This window comes from Sinocyclocheilus anshuiensis, unplaced genomic scaffold (genome assembly GCF_001515605.1).
Source record: "Sinocyclocheilus anshuiensis isolate Anshui unplaced genomic scaffold, SAMN03320099.WGS_v1.1 scaffold1006, whole genome shotgun sequence".
Lineage (NCBI taxonomy): Eukaryota > Metazoa > Chordata > Actinopteri > Cypriniformes > Cyprinidae > Sinocyclocheilus > Sinocyclocheilus anshuiensis.
The window spans coordinates 291805-308435 of record NW_015540918.1 but is presented as its reverse complement, the minus strand read 5'-3'; the positions used below and the strand labels follow the sequence as shown (position 1 = coordinate 308435).

The 16631-nt window shown below is 36.0% G+C and overlaps 1 protein-coding gene across 4 annotated transcripts in view; it reads right to left on the bottom strand.

Annotated features, from left to right (window-relative positions):
* Positions 1-16631, bottom strand: part of LOC107689307 (mitogen-activated protein kinase-binding protein 1-like) — a 50242-nt gene that overhangs the window by 9228 nt on the left and 24383 nt on the right. For 3 of the 4 annotated variants that reach the window (XM_016487250.1, XM_016487254.1, XM_016487252.1), the window contains exons 5-16: positions 16385-16555; positions 15113-15250; positions 14757-14939; positions 13830-13847; positions 10193-10353; positions 9533-9722; positions 7938-8072; positions 5799-5983; positions 5456-5547; positions 1486-1611; positions 1331-1401; positions 322-443 (exon numbers count right to left, since the gene is read on the bottom strand). In XM_016487250.1, coding sequence (XP_016342736.1) covers positions 322-443; positions 1331-1401; positions 1486-1611; positions 5456-5547; positions 5799-5983; positions 7938-8072; positions 9533-9722; positions 10193-10353; positions 13830-13847; positions 14757-14939; positions 15113-15250; positions 16385-16555 — 1592 coding nt within the window. The remainder of the gene's footprint in view (positions 1-321; positions 444-1330; positions 1402-1485; positions 1612-5455; positions 5548-5798; positions 5984-7937; positions 8073-9532; positions 9723-10192; positions 10354-13829; positions 13848-14756; positions 14940-15112; positions 15251-16384; positions 16556-16631) is intronic. The other variant, XM_016487251.1, reaches the window with a different exon arrangement.

The window sequence follows — 16631 nt, the reverse complement described above, 5'->3', positions numbered from 1 at the left end:
ATATATATATATATATATACAGTATGGCGTATATATACAGGATTGACTCGTCTATACAGTCATATCCTCATAAATGAGTCAAGATACTGTGAAAATACAGAAATTAAAACACATTGACGTATATATAGATACAAAAACACATGTTCACAGTAATACAAATATATTAGCAAATAGTAGCCTGTATTTTATTGGAGGACAGGCTCAACTGTAGCAGATGCACAAAAGGACAGGATAATAATAATAATAATTATAATAATATGACCACTACTACTCCTACTACTTTTAATAACAACTATATTGCAAAAAAACAAGAAAACAAACCTGATGCTGCGATCCTGACATCCAATAACAGCATATTTCTGTGTGGGGTCCACATCCATGTCATGCAGAGTAGTCTTCCTCACTATGTGATGAGCACGTGTGAATGCTGTTCCCTCCTCTGTCTGTTTTGGCATGTTTAATGATTAGTTCAGTTATTTTTTTTTAAAGTTCATTATTCTTCCTAGAGCTTTTTTCTCTAGAATGAGAATGGAAATCATCTTTAAGCATGATATAGTGGATTTACAAGCAGTCTGTTAATGATGCCTGGTCCTGGGTCACATTAAGGTCAGAAATAAAACTGATTTTACAGCTGCACAAGCTCCTCAAGATGTCACATCTGATCACTATCTGCTCCATTAGTTTATTCCACTAATAAATCAATTGTCCACCTTAATCTGGTTTTATGTTTGGATTAAGGGCTTTGAGAAGCAGATTACAGTGTAAGAAAAGAGTACAATAGGAAAATGCAGACGTTCAGAGAAAAACAAAGAAAATAACTAATTATTAAAACATGTAGGAATCGATTACAATTTCAATACCACCATATCAATGGATAATTTGTATAACTATTACATAACTATACTTCTCAGACATTTGGACATATATGTTAATTCCAACTGGACAATATTTAATTATATGTAATGTTTTGTGGATTAATCTCAACAGATCTTAATGCTTATTCTTAATTCTTAATGTTCATTCAGAAACAAACTCAAAGACTTCAAAGTTGATATCTCAGGATTCATTTAGGATGTCAGAAGTGCTTGTTTGTGTCTCACACTTAATCACTGGCCGCTGGTATCTCATTTGCAGATGGGTGTTAAGTGCTTGTGTGTCTATTTAAATCAGGTGTTCTTTGAATCTCTGGCAACGGTTTCTTGAGGCCTGAGGAATCTGACAGCTCTGACTCAGGACTCGGTTTCACTCAATGAAAGAAATGCCACTCTTTCCATTTTAAAGATGTCCAACGAAATAATAAACATCTAAATGTGACAAAAAGTGATCTCACCTTCTGTGCCGTGCGGAAATAGATGCTCTTATCAGCACCGCAACTGATCATTCTGACTTTCCCATCGTTAGCTGAAACAGAAACAAAGACATCGCACATGAACATTTCCAGCATTTGTTGTTAAATAAAACTTGGCAAGGCTGTTAAGATCTCACCAGCGAATCGGACAGCAGTGATAGAGGAAGAGTGTTCATCCAGTGTTTGCAGGAGGCTGTATTCCTGATCCGCATCCAGAACATGGATCAGTCTGTCTCTGCTGGCGGTGGCCAACAGTTTCAGCCCTAACACACAGATATTTAACATAAATTTAAATTTCTATGTGCCAAAAAATCCTGAATCTACTTTGAACATTGATAATTTCCTGAGCAGCAAATCAGCATATTAGAATGATTTCTGAAGGATCATGTGACACTGAAGTCAAGTCAAGTCACCTTTATTTATATAGCGCTTTTAACAATACAGATTGTGTCAAAGCAACTGTACAGCATTAATTAGGAAAATAGTGTGTCAATAATGCAAAATGACAATAGTAAACACTCACACTGAAGACTGGAGTAATGATGCTGAAAATTCAGCTTTGCATCACAGGAATAAATTACATTTTAAAATACATTAAAATGAAAACCGTTATTTTAAATGGCAATATTTCAGAACATTACTGTTTTTACTGTATTTTGATCAAATAAATATAGCCTTGGTGAACCTAGAGACTTCTTTCAAAGACATTAAAAAAATCTTACTGACTCCATTCTACATCAACCTTTGAATGGCAGTGTACATGAATACAGTGTTCATTTTACTAACATATGTCATGATATTATCATCTGATACCATTGCCGGCAGCCCCTCAGTACATGTCTGTAAGGATATACCAGCCAAACCGCATTTCTGAAATTGTGTTTAAAAGTTCAATATCCTGTGAGCCGTTGAAAGCGGCTCCTGGTTTTGTTCTCGCACTTTCCACACCACAAGCTGATTCACTAACACACTGTGTTGATGTGCGACTTCACACAGTGAAGAAAGTGAGAACAGTGTGAGAACAGAACATGATATGTTTCTGCAACGCTAAGCAGAAGAAATTAGCCAGATCGTGTTGAAATGAGCATTCATCTCTATCAAGAGATTCCCATCTGAAAACTCTTAAAGGGGTCATATGATGCGATTTCAATTTTTCCTTTCTCTTTGGAGTGTTACAAGCTCTTGGTGCATAAAGAAGATCTGTAAAGTTGCAAAGACTAAAGTCTCAAATCTCCGATCACAAATGCAGACATGGTTTTATGTTTACGCGGCGCGATGCAACGCAACGCGTAAAAAGACAGTATAAGTCATTATAATCCATAATTATGTCCCCACTGGATGCAACAAATGCCTCGTTTATAATGGGTTTTAATGTTTTTGAATCATCGCTCCGGCCTGACAGGGCATCATCACAGTATGGTAGGGGCGTAACATTTCCATCACATGCTTGAGGAATTCGGCCAATCACAACGCACTGGATAGCTGGCCAATCACAGCACACCTCGCTTTTTCAGACCGATGAGCTTTGTAAAAATCGACGCGTTTCAGAAGGCGGGGCATAGAGGAGAAACAATAATGTACAGTATGTGGAAAATAATGTGTTTTTTGAAACTTAAACCGCATAAACACATTTCATTACACCAAATACACCAAATAATGTTCTTTTTAGCAGCATCATATGACCCCTTTAATTTTCTACCGGCTGCAGAGCAGACTCACAAATGATAATGTGATGTTCTTCACTGCAAAAACTAATCAAAATGCAGCTCGTGAGGATTACAGATCCTCACAGGCCATTTAGAATGGATCAATTGTTTTTTGAAGTGCATGTTGAACAGCTACAGCAAAACCAAATGAGCAAGTTTATAAGTATGCTAGGATTCTTTGAATTGACCCTTTTTACATCCATTCCAAACAATGCAGTGCAGAAAATGTCTAAATACCATGCAGATTATGGTAGATAAGCCATTTTTGGCCTGTTACAGTGGGTGGGATCAATGGTCCATTAAACTGAGAGAACCCTATCACAGTGTCACGAAAGAGCAGGAGAGGAAAGCAAGCAAGGTGGCGAGATTGTGTACCTCTATGTGTGTTCTAGCAGATGTTCTGTTTCTCATCGAGCTGTACTCAGTGTCTAGCCTTGAGCCTGATATAAACCACCAGCTAAGGCAACACATGCTCAGCACAACTTCACACTGAACTGCACTTAACAGGGGAAGATAATGACTCTCAATACGCCTGCTCTAAACCCCCAGCCCTGCATAGAGTCTCAAGAGCTTTCGAAAACTGGAGAGAATTACACTATGCTAGTTAGTGGTGGTTGGGGGCATTTCCAACGTAATAGGGAAAAAATCCCATGGATTTACACTGAAGAAGGGACCAAAGCATTGTTGTTATTGTTAACTAAAAGTAAAATGATTAAAAATAATAGTTTTCTTTATTGAAATAAATCTAAAAATAAAATAATCAAAATGAAAAAATGTAAAATAATACAATTAAAAATTAAAATTAAAAAAAGAAATATTAGATGAAAATATCGCCTTGGCAACTACCTGAAATAAAATAAGTTAAAATACTAAATTACTACAGCTAAGTAGCTAAATAGATTAAATAAAAATGAATATAACAAAATCGCTAACACAAACTAAAATTAAAATAAAAACTGAACATTTTAAAATATGAATAAACAAATAGAATATTTTTATAAAAGTATATAAATAATTCTAAAATAACACTGGACTTAAGCCATATATAATTAAGTAGCATCCTAGCAACTACCCAGGAAAAACTTGAGCATGATTGTTCTGGAACATTATCACAATGATAATACCGTGGTATTCTATTTATACAATGGTACTGCTACACTTTTTTGCGAACGCTGACAGTTTCCAAAGTATATTATCTTTTATTTTGGATCAACTACTGTTTGGTCAACTATTACTGGTATGTCACTATCCTCTAACCGTGTCACATCTGCTCTCTTAAATGGATACCCAAGGCTCTTTTATTTCTTTTCAATTCCTCTGAAAAATAACTTTCTGGGTTATTTACAACTGAAGCTCTATCAGCAGCATCTGTGGCATGCTGTCGATTACCACAAAAATGGTGGCATTGATAACTGCATATTTTAAATGTTTACACACAATGCTGCTCGCTTGCATACTGATGCGTGTTTTTTGTTGTTTCTACAACCTGAAGCACAAGAATAATTTTCTTTGGTAATTGACAGCATGTCACAGATGTTATAGTGATAGTGCTTAAAGCAACATTTCCGCATCTGCCATTGGTCAGTCAAACAGGTAGTGAACCAAAGCTAAGTCCATTGATTAAGCCAATGCTTCTATGTCGGGATGGTCAGGATGTTCAAACAAACATTTCAATGTCATATTATTTAAACTTTTTAAAGAAAGATCAACTCAACAAATGACTAACTGTTGTCTCTGTATATTAAGCTGGGACATTGAACATTGAGAGGGTATTTTAAGATTGAAAACATGACTTCAGTTTTAAGTTGAACCAGGTTGAGCTGTGAAGTTTACACTGGAAACACTAGCTGTAAACACTGCTGGTGGCATATGTGTGAAGTGGCGACTCCAAGGTTACAGAGCATCTGCTGAGCATCTGAGCTGGATCAGCACTTCCTTTTTACTGGGGCATTAAGCGGCACCTCAGTGCAGGATTTAATTAGCTACAGATCTATAAAAAAACACTCAGCACTAGGGTTGGGTATCGTTAGAAATTTTCCGATTCCGGTTCCAGTTTTGCCTAACGATTCCGGTTGTACAGTCAGACAAAACAACGTGCACATTTATCAAAGACGCGAGTGCGCGTACAGTCGTGGAAAACGATGTGATCGGCAGTTAAAGACGCGGCGCGTCTGTGGAGTGCGTGTCATGGGAAGCAATGTGCTCAGTAATTAAAGAGGCAGGGCGGCGTTTCTGTTATTTGGTTTGTGACATCCTTTACGGGAAACGCCGGCGCAAGGCTGCTCACAGCGCTTGGTCACGTGTCACTTAGAAATTGCTCACGGTTCCGGTTCTTTTCAAAAAACAGAACCGGCTCTGAATAAGAACCGGTTATTGGTTCCCAACCCTACTCAGCACTCACCGGTCTCAGGTTTGGAGTACTCTAGACACAAGATCTCAGAGTCGTGGGCCTGAACATCCAGAATTTCCTCCATGCTCTCCAAATCATGGATTCTGAAAACAATAGAAGTTCGGTGTGGGTCTGATTGTCTAAAACATTTTTTAAATTTTCTGAAGTAGAATATAGTATAAAATCATTGAGAATACTTTTATAATGCATTATATACACAGTTTTCATAGAGGGTGTAACATGCATGTGATACCCAGTACACAAAAACATTGTCCTTTCCATTAAAACCCTCAGAGGATCAATTAACTCAAATCAATTAGTGAAGAAGTGTTAAGCAGACATGTGAAAAACAGACCTCAGTGTTCCATTGCGGTCCCCTGATGCCAGGTGCAGCCCGTCTGGGCTCACGCAGATGGTCCTAATGCCTGTCCGGTTGTCGGAGGTCTGTGGGTCGACCTTCTCAGAGTTACTGGAGATTGTGCATTCCGTGTCCAGCAGGGAGGAGGTGTTGCTGTCCATATAAATAACCTTCTGGAGGTCCTTTGGTGACAAAAAAAATTATCATTTGTGACTTGTTCATTACATTTTTAAAGGTACATATACTTAAAGTTACTTAAAATGCATGAATATTGTTATGTTAGATAAATATCAAAGCAAATGGCATCTGTAAATCTACCAAATCAGAACTAAATAAACCTTTCGGTGCAAGTTTTGCAATTATTTTTAACCAACTTCTACTGAGGTTTGGGAATAATAAAGTGTCCACTATGTGAATGTTTGACATGTGGATTAAATGTCTAAATGCCTTTTGAAGCCAGAGTTGCTGATAGTACAGTAGCTGACTTTTTTTAATGAAAATATGTGGTTTATGGAAGAAATATGTATCAGTTCACAGTAGCACCCCAAGTATGATGCTTGTTTTTCACAGAAAATACACTACCATTGAAAAGTTTGATTTTGAGATAAGTCTCCTATGCTCACCAAGGCTTTATCTGATCAAAAATACATAAATGTTATTATAATTTAAAGTAACATTTTCAATTTCAATATATTTTAAAATGTAATTTATTTCTGTGATGCAAAGCTGAATTTTCAGCATCATTACTCTAGTCTTCAGTGTCACATGATCCTTCAGAAATTAGGGGTGCTCCGATCAGGATTTTTGAGGCCGATCACCGATCGCTGCTCACAGAAAGCAGTATCTGCCGATACCGATCACCGATACCGATCTTTTTAAAGCGTTCTTTTTATCATTTATAACTATATATAGTGATACTCCAATCAGGATTTTTAGACATTTATTCAGGGCCTGAATTTAATTTTTTTTACTTTGTTTTTCTACCTCCATGAGTGGCATCTATTATTGCCTTGTTTATCTAAAAGTGCTCTTTCCCCTTAAACCTAGCCAAAAAAACATATGTGTTGACTGTGAAACACAGAACACAGTAGACTTTAATAATATGCATTTATGGTGTAATTGCTACATTTTCGTGTCAATCCATGTTCATATTTAATTCTCGGTGCAGAAACGATCTCTGCACTGCTGCAGACGCGCTGCCGGACCGCAACCATGTGCAGTGAATGCTTTAATCTGTTAACATGGGCGCAGAAAAAATACGCACATACACTGCAAACGGAGTAATGTGAGCCTGGCGTTATGTGTGTGCGCTGCGAGTGTGCATGAGGCACGGTCTCCAGGAGAGCGTGCGAGCGCTGAATGGTTATACACTGGCAAGAATTAAAAAGAAATGCAATTTATAAACTTTAGTGACGATGTGACTTCCTGTGTCAACTGTGCAGCTCGCTTATAGACAGACGCGATGTGTGGTGATTTGAAGCCATTTGCGTATTTTGAGAGAGAAAGAGAGAGAGCGCGCGGTGATTCACTCACGCTGTTTGTGAAGTTACGTCTCACACAAGGTTTTCAAATTACTTTATAAGTTATTTAATGAAGAAATATAGCATTATAATTATTTCAGCCGCGCTGGACAGAGACTGAGACGGTGCCGCTGCATGTCATGCCAAACCTCTCACGGTAGCGTCATCAGCTTGAGATCGGCCTTTTTAGAGACCCCCGATCAAACATCCCAACGTGATTATCGGCCGATAGTGATCGGTAGCCGATCAGTCGGAGCACCCCTATCAGAAATCATTCTAATATGCTGATTTTCTTGCTGCTCAAGAAACATTTCTCATAAATATTAATATTGAAAACAGCTGCTGCTTAATATTTTGTAGAAGTCGTCATGCATTTTTTTCAGGATTTTTTGATGAATGGGAAGTTCAAAAGAACAGCATGTACTTGAAACAGAAATCTTTTGTAACATTATAAATGTCTTTAATGTCACTTTTACATTTTTTGTAAGAAAAATAAAAATCCTACTGACCCCAAACCTTTAAACAGTAGTATTTTTTGCAATAAAAACAAAACAAAATCAGAACACCTCAAAGACAAGACTGAATTCATTTCAAGTCTTGAGTTTCCAAAACTCACATTGCTGATGACATTTCGGCTGAGGGTGGTGTTCTGAGCGTCTGTGTTCCATAAACGGATAGTATTGTCAGAAGAACAGCTGAGGAACGATCCGGGAGACAAACGTGACTCTCCATCCCTCGTCTCTGGGTACACCTGCAGGACAAAAGAATGAGAAGTGATTCAACCTGACAAAATACACGGCATTACATCACACAAACTCATTCATACAAAGAAATACAGGTGTATTTACTCTAATGTGGCATTTAAACTCTATTAGGTCATTATCAAGCAAACAAGAAGGAGCGGTCTTACGCACTGGGCGTTAATCACACATCCTCTTTATACAAACAGAGAATATATCCATCTAAGTGACACACAAGGCTGATACAGTACATTCTAGCATTGGATAGGACAGATTTTTAATGAAAATGTGTCTTTATTATTTTTATTATTTAACAACATTGTAAAAGTAATAAGATATTGTAGGCATATTTTGAATATAGTCACAACTGAAGCTTTAGCTGACACTATATTCACAATAATTCAGTTTATCATTGATTAAATATTTAGGCCTGTACCAGTATTATTTTAGTATCACTGATACGGTCTTATAGTTTTTGTTAATATTTTGAATTACATTTGAAATATGTTACAATATTGCATATTAGTTTTAATATTTTGTTTTTGTTATTTTTATTAATTTAGTTTTTTAACGCGTCTATATAAATAATGTTTTATAAATAATTTTAATTTATTAGTTTTAGCTGATTTAGTTTTAATTATTTCACTTCAAGTTAAACAAAAATATGTTTGTTTTTTTTTTAACTGTATTTCTGTTAATGTTTTTTATGGTTTTAGTTTCAGTTAATTATAATAACCCTGACCTGTAATTATAGACATATTTCAGGAACTCTGATGAGGTCACAAAATGCCAGACAACTAAAGACAGACACAACAAACCAAAAGGGAAGTCATATTCATGAATCATGTGATCCGATATGTGATACAGCCCATGGCACAACCTGAAAATACAGTAGGTATATGCTGTATGTCGACAAATCCCACAGGTTTTTTAAAAATATGTAGCCTGACACAATGGAAAAAAAATTAATAAAAAATTTGTCTGGTACATAAGACTGAAGACTGAAACCTACAGCAGGTGGGTTTTCATTAATACAATAACCTCGTATGAGTTCACATCAGGCCTCACAAAAATAATACAAAAACATGAGGCTCAAATACAAAAGACCAGCCTCACATTATGTCACACACGACACAATGAAAGGACAAAAACATGTTACCATACGCACCAGCCAGAAGTCTGAATACACTTGACTGTATCCTAAAAACTTTTATTCTACTTAAAATGCATGAAATTAGTTTTGTAGATAAAAGTAAACACCTATGTATGAACTGGTTTTTTATATTTAGTTTTTTTATTATTTAATTTATTAGCATCCAACTGATCAGCACTGTCTTTCCGTCACCACCTTAATGCTTGCATGAAATGTTTATCTTATTTGACATGTTGCCTTGGCAAATAGCTGAAATAAAATATTTGTTTATTTTACTTTATTTCAGTTAATGTTTAAAATGTATGTCTTGTTTCTCACCTCCACGCTCCATACGCAGGCCGAATGGTAGAGAGCCGAGTACACCTTTCCCACTTTACGAAGATCGCGTACATCCCACACATAAAGACTGTGATCGCTGTAGACACAGGACAGCCAGCGGTTCGTGGGGTCATAAGACACGGCCACCGTGTCAGGATAACGGACGTTTTTCTTGTAGGCGAAGAGATGGCTGTGGAGAGATCAGACAGATTACAGGAACATTAAAGATAGCTGTACTGCGAGGTCACAAAAGGTCTTCTGGAAGTATCATGAGAAACTGTTTCCAAGCAAAACCCACACTTAGACCACTGCTATTTATTCCCAATTATAAAGAGAGACAGAATGACAGTGTGCATTCTGGGAGTGGTGTGCCCGCTGGCATGCTTGGGTCAGTTTTTTAACAGTACATTTGTTCATGATGAATATTTGTCTTTCTATGAAATGGCTTCCATTTACATTTCATATATATATATATTGCTGTTCTGACTTTTAACAAAGGGATTGCACACAGTTATGTTTTACAGTGATTCTGAGCAATCACATGTATTGTTGTGGTACCATGGTTCAGTGAAGGCAATACATGGTACTTTAAGTATAGTGCAAATATATTGATAAAATGGGACTAACTAGTAGTTTTTTTGTACCAAGACTTGATCTTACCTGGCCTCAGTAACAGTGGCGATGTCTGTGCCCAGGCTGTGAGGGTGAGGCAGCGTATAGATAAAGTGCAGGTCAGTGGGGCTGAACGCTCTCACCGTACCATCAGCACAACCACAGAAGATCAGATCCTCGCTGACGGACAGAGACGTGGCCATACTGGTCTGAGAGAGAGAAAAATGGAGAAATTGAGTTGAATGACTATTCCTAGGACCAGAGTTTTGGAGTGGCATCTAAGTCATTACTGAGCCCACACAAATTAATATTATTAATGTTCTAACAATAATAAAAGTATAATAATAATATTATATTTCTTAACATGTATTTATTTGTTTATTAATTTGACATTTGCATTGCTTGTGGGGGAAAAATCATTTAAATTCTACGGAAAGCATTTAAATGGTTATTTATATTATGTATGTTATTATACACATACACTGTACTTTTTCTGTTGTTTAAAATTATAATATTTTTGTACTATATTTATCTATATAAAGTGCAGTCTTTTAAATGCAGTTCTAGTAATAAAACCAATCAAACACGCAATGGGTGATGGAAGAAATGTTGAATTTTGTGAACAATGGGCATTTAAATTCTGTTGAAATCTGCAGAGCAACTACCCAAAAGCATATTCACCATGTGAGCCTAATCATTTTGTTTGGTGAACTGTAATGAGACAAAATGAGAGCTCTAGGCATTAAATTGAGATGTCTTATTAAATTCCACTGATAACTGCATGGGAAATGCACAATGCACAAACTGCAAATAAAAGCAGATGAGATATAAAACATAAAAATAATATGAAACAGGTGGCAATAAAGAGATGAAATGTGAAAAAAGAAATGTATTAGTGCCTGAGTACATGCAGGTTAAAAGTGAGAAGATAAGAGCTCATTTGTGTGTTTTTCCATTGGCTGTTAGATGTTCCTAATGAGAAAAATCTAATATTAAAATTTAAGAGCCTCCTTCACTGAAATATCTAATTTAATTTAGTGAGATAAGGACAGGGGGGACTAGGGATGTTAATTTCGGTTATTTTTCCTAACCGACGCTCGTTAACCAATTGTTAACCGTTAACCGACAAGATTATTTTAAATTAAAATTGAATTAAATTAGAAAGGATAAGTGTCTGTGACCCATTAAAAAATACTAACATTTGTTTCCCGGGGATTAATTTTACATGCGCAGATGAATTAAATTAGAAAGGATAAGTCTCTGTGACCCGTTAAAAAATACTAACATTTGTTTCCCGGGGATTAATTTTACATGCGCAGAAAGCAGCAAACAACAGAACATGAGGATTCACATGGTCATCATATATGCACCTGCAGCGCTTCTGCGAGCGGTAGCCTATAGTCTATATAACGAATAAACAGGCCTATACGAGAAACATATTTTTACTTAAATAGTAAATTAAGAAAATGAAAGAAAAACTGTGCAACAAGTAGCCTATATGCAGAGTTTCGGTTCATTTTTGTGCTGCGCGAAAGGAAACAGACGACAGAAAGCGACATCCTATTTTTCTTTAGGCTTATTTTACAAAAGCACAAAGATTTGTTTTTATTGTGAATGTACACAAATAAAAGGCAAACCTTTTACAATTCCGATTATCTTTAGGACTAAAAGGAGTAGTTTCTTCTACTGTTGGAAAAAATTCAAGTGATTGCACCGGCGCCACATCCGCGCACTCAGTTAAGCATTGCTACCTTGACAATGCAGCCTGTTCATTATCATAATAAAATACAGTCAGTCAAACATATGGGGGAAAAAAACTATTTAGTAAAAAAAAATATGTAGTAAAATCTGTGCTGTTAAGTGTTATCACAGTAGACAGTAGCCTACCGCCGTGATGTTATGCAAAACATTTTGTTTTACTTGGATATTGGAACGCGAGTGCATAAGTACATAATAAATAATAATTTGCCATTCAAATACATCGCGAATATGGAAACATTTGATTTCGTGTGGAATGAGAGACCCAACGTTGGTTTCAGCTTCATTTTAGCCTAAATGAATTCATTTGGCTTGTCGTTTATATTGCTATAGCTTCTTATATTTTTAATTCTTATTCTTTTCTAAATACTGTTAATTGAAAGGATTTGTTGTGGAGTGAGGGGAACTAAAATAGCCTAGCTATGTTTACAGTGTTTATTATAATGTTTGTAAACATTTCGCGTCGGCATTAGACCTATTTCTGAATTAAATAAAAAATGCGACTTATACGCGACTTGTTTTTTCCCCCCTAAAAAACACATTTTTTTATACACTTAGCATATTTTAACCATGCAGCAAACTTTTTAAAATATTTTGATAAATTACTGAAAAAATAAATAATTAAATGACTTTTTAAACCGTTTAACTGATTGTATTAATTGGTCAAAATTCTTACGGTCGGTTAACCGGTTAAAATGAACATCCCTAGGGGGGACTATTTGCTAAATAAGCTTTATGCCAAGAGACCAAAGTTCATTTTTAGATAATCAAGCTGTACAATGATACTAGGGCTCTTTTAGTTGATAAACTGTTAGACAGAGGGGCTTTTGTATCCTTGACCATCCTCTCTGTATCCCTTTCTTTCTGGCACTCTTCTGACTCGGTCTTGTTTTCTCTGTGCAGTGGGCACAAGGGTCCCACAAAAGCAGAATTGTGCAGTGCCCACCTGCTCTAACTGTGACCCACTTTGACAGTTTGTAAGGAGTCAAATCAAGATCTCATATCAGCTCTAAATCATGTTCAAGTTCACAACACGGCTGCCTAGTTCTCACGGTTTTCTAAAGGACTTACGAAATACAAATTTCTTCTTCTCTTTTGTGAGATACAAAAACCTTTCTTTAAATAGATATTACTGATCTGATGTTTCAGTAAATAAAAATAATGCACTGAATTAAATTATAAAATATCATGTTGGGATATTAATATATTGGGTGATTTATGTTAAAACATTAAATTTACCTTAAAAATAAATATAAATATTATTCAGTACCCTTTCAAAATACAATTGAATGCTTCATACCAATAATAAATTAAAATATTAAATACATAACTAAAATATTATTAACTACCTTTTAAAATACAATTAAATAATTAACACTATTAAATAATTATTAAAATAATTAAATACATAATTAAAACAATTAAAACAATGCAATATAACAAATATATTACAATTAATATTATAATATTATTAATAATAATAATAACAAAATTTAAACACACAAAAGGGACAGTCTATGCAATTAAATAATTAATACTAATAATTAATAATTAAAATAATTAAATACATAATTAAAAAATGTAAAACAATGCAATGTAAAAATACAAAAAAATCTATTAAAATTAATATAATAATAATTTTTTTTTAACACAAACACACAAAAGGGGCGGTGTATGCAGTGAATGCAGGAAATGATGGGTTTTTAAAAATTAAACAAGTTTTGTGGGTGATGATTCTGTGTCCTGATCATACATAATGTGAAATGCTTTGTCTGAGATTAGAGTGATAACTGGCAAGTGAAGGTAATGAGGTCAAACATCCAGTGTACAGGTGAGCATGACTGACAAGCAGCACCGTGACATGTCGTTCAATGAGTTTTACAATGAGACATGACAGCTGAGTCCGCAGCCCTGATGTGAAACTTACTGCGAAACTGTCATTTTTCTGGACAGTGTGAGAGGAAAAGCAGAACAGACTAATATTAGACGACAGTAATAGCAGCATTAGTAATTAACACACTCCACTCTCGCTTAACACAGCTGAGAGCTTAGAAACGCCCTCCGTTACAGGGGCTTTAATATCAGAAAAGGAAAAAAACAGCTTAGCATGGATAAAACACACAGACAAGAAAGCCTAAACAAAGCTCAACTACAAATTAGGGAGTAAAAATGTGACAATTGAGCTTTTTAAGTTTAACTCCAAGTCTAAAACAGCTTTATTTTCATGCATATTATTTTCATAAACATGTTAAAGGAATAGAGCTCAAGAGTGACCTCTCAGAATTATTTTCCCCATTCATTTTCCATTGAGATTTTAAAAAATTGTTCAGAACTAAACCAGCCTATATAAATTCAGCTTTTTTTATGCCCTAATGGATTCAACATCCTATATTATCCAAATATAGGTAAATAGTTAGACAGCTAAACTGATTTTGTTTCAAAGTTGTAAATAAAACAAAAAATACTGGAGTATGTTTTACAAGAAAATCAAAATGTCATGTTTAATTCCATGTTACTTGCCATTTCTTTGTAATTATTTTTTAAATTTACTAGCAATTTCAGGGTGAACATTTTCAAAATATTTTTTCAGTGTAGCTAATGTTATCTAGTGTTCATATCTAGTGTTCACTACAAAAACTCATATCCATTAAAACAGTAACTATTTTGAAATGTGGATCTTTAATGAGTTTTTTTTTTATATTTTGAATAAAATAGGAGCTAAAATCGTCTAAAAATCTATTCTGAATGCAATTTTTACTTTTTGAATCAAACTATTGAACTCTATGGCACCTACTCATTCATGCATATTTGTGACAGACTACACAATCAACCAATCAGTGTCCTCGTCACTCACCCTGAGCTCCACCCACTTGTCCAGCATTCTTTTGTCATTGAACTCACAGAGCAGCCCAGAGGAAGTGATGCAGAAGGTGCTGTTCGCCTTCCGGCCCTTTCCACAGGCGACATCGCTAAAGAAATTATTCCGCAGCTCTCCAAGGAGACCAGCGCGGCCCAATAATGGTACTGTAGCATTCATCTGTGAGAGATGACATTTATGAGACTTTCATCTAGGACCAGGATAATATTCAGTATTGTATGAATGGGCTGGGAATTCATGTGACGTGACATTTTCAACTGTGGTCAGGTTTGACGTCTGTGGTGACAGCTAAGTGAGAGTTAGAGATAGTTTGCCACATTAGCAACGTGTACCTTGGACGACTTGGTGTGGTCAAGATACCAGAACTTCACGTGTCTATTTCCGGCTGTAACAAAGTAGGAGCTGTCATCTGAGAAAGACACAGCCGTCACTTTACTGGACACCTTGTTGGCGGCAACCACAACATTTTTCTGAAAGGACAAAAAGACAAATATTCAGTCTATAAAATTTTTATGCTATGATTTACGGATCTGTTTTTTAGGCTATTGGTTGATTAAAGTGCAACAATCAAAAGGGTACAATCATGGTAAACACAGAGTATGCAAAATGGAACTACATTAAAGGAATAGTTCACCAAAAAATTTAAATTTGCTTAACATTTACTCACCCTGAGGCCATTCAAGATGTAGATGAGTTTGTTTCTCCATCAGAACAGATTTGGAAAAATGTAGGATTACATCAGTTGCTCACCAATGGATCCTCTGCAGTGAATGGGTGCCGTCAGAATGAGTGTCCAAACAGCTGATAAAAACATCACAATAATCCACAAGTAATCCACACCACTCCAGTCCATCAATTAACGTCTTGTGAAGCGAAAAAGCTGCATGTTTGTAAGAAACAAATCTAGGCAATTAAACTTTAAACCATCGCTTCAGGCCAAAATACCAATCCATAATAATGCTTCCTCCAGTGAAAAAGTCCATCCCCTGTTGTCTACTCACATCAAAGTCCACCAACATATATGTTTAGGACTGTTTTTGCTTGTAAACGGTGGTTGGTCTGTGCAGATTTCTCTCCTGATTCAGACAAGATGACTTTTTCACCGAAAAAAGCAATATTATGGATAGAGAACAATTTGGTGAATTTGTTTACAAATACAATTACAAATACACAGCTTTTCGCTTTACTAGAAGTTAACTGATGGGGCTGTGTGGAATATTGTGATGTTTTTATCAGCTGTTTAGACTCTCATTCTGACGGCACCCATTCACTGCAGAGGATCCATTGGTGAGCAAGTGATGGAATGCTACATTTCTCCAAATCTGTTCTGATGAAGAAACAAACTCATCTACATCTTGGACAGCCTGAGGGTGAGTACGGTTTTCATTCCTGGCTGAACTATTCCTTTAAATTCCTCTTCTTTTCATTCTTCAGCTATAAGCGTATACTGTATAAAATATAATGCATATTCATTACACTACAAATATAGTGTTGCCTTGTGTTAACACCATTACTTTGATGCATTGCAAACACTGCTATTTCCTTTAGGAAAAGCAAACTAAATGAAAACCATCTTTCATGACAGTACGAATATTGCTAGTCACCTTCCAGGCCCAGACGTTAACGATCATGTCATGTTGGTAACCCACACTGACGATGTATTTACTGTTGGGGGAGAAAGCCACACATGCCACACCGTATTTATGTTCATGTAACTCCGCCACCTGTGTCCTCTCCGCCACATCCCAGACACGCACCGCCGGCATATGACCGCTCTAGAGAGAGAGAGAGAGAGAGAGAGAGAGAGAGAGAGAGGGAGAGAGAGAGAGAGAGAGAGAGAGAGAGAGGGAG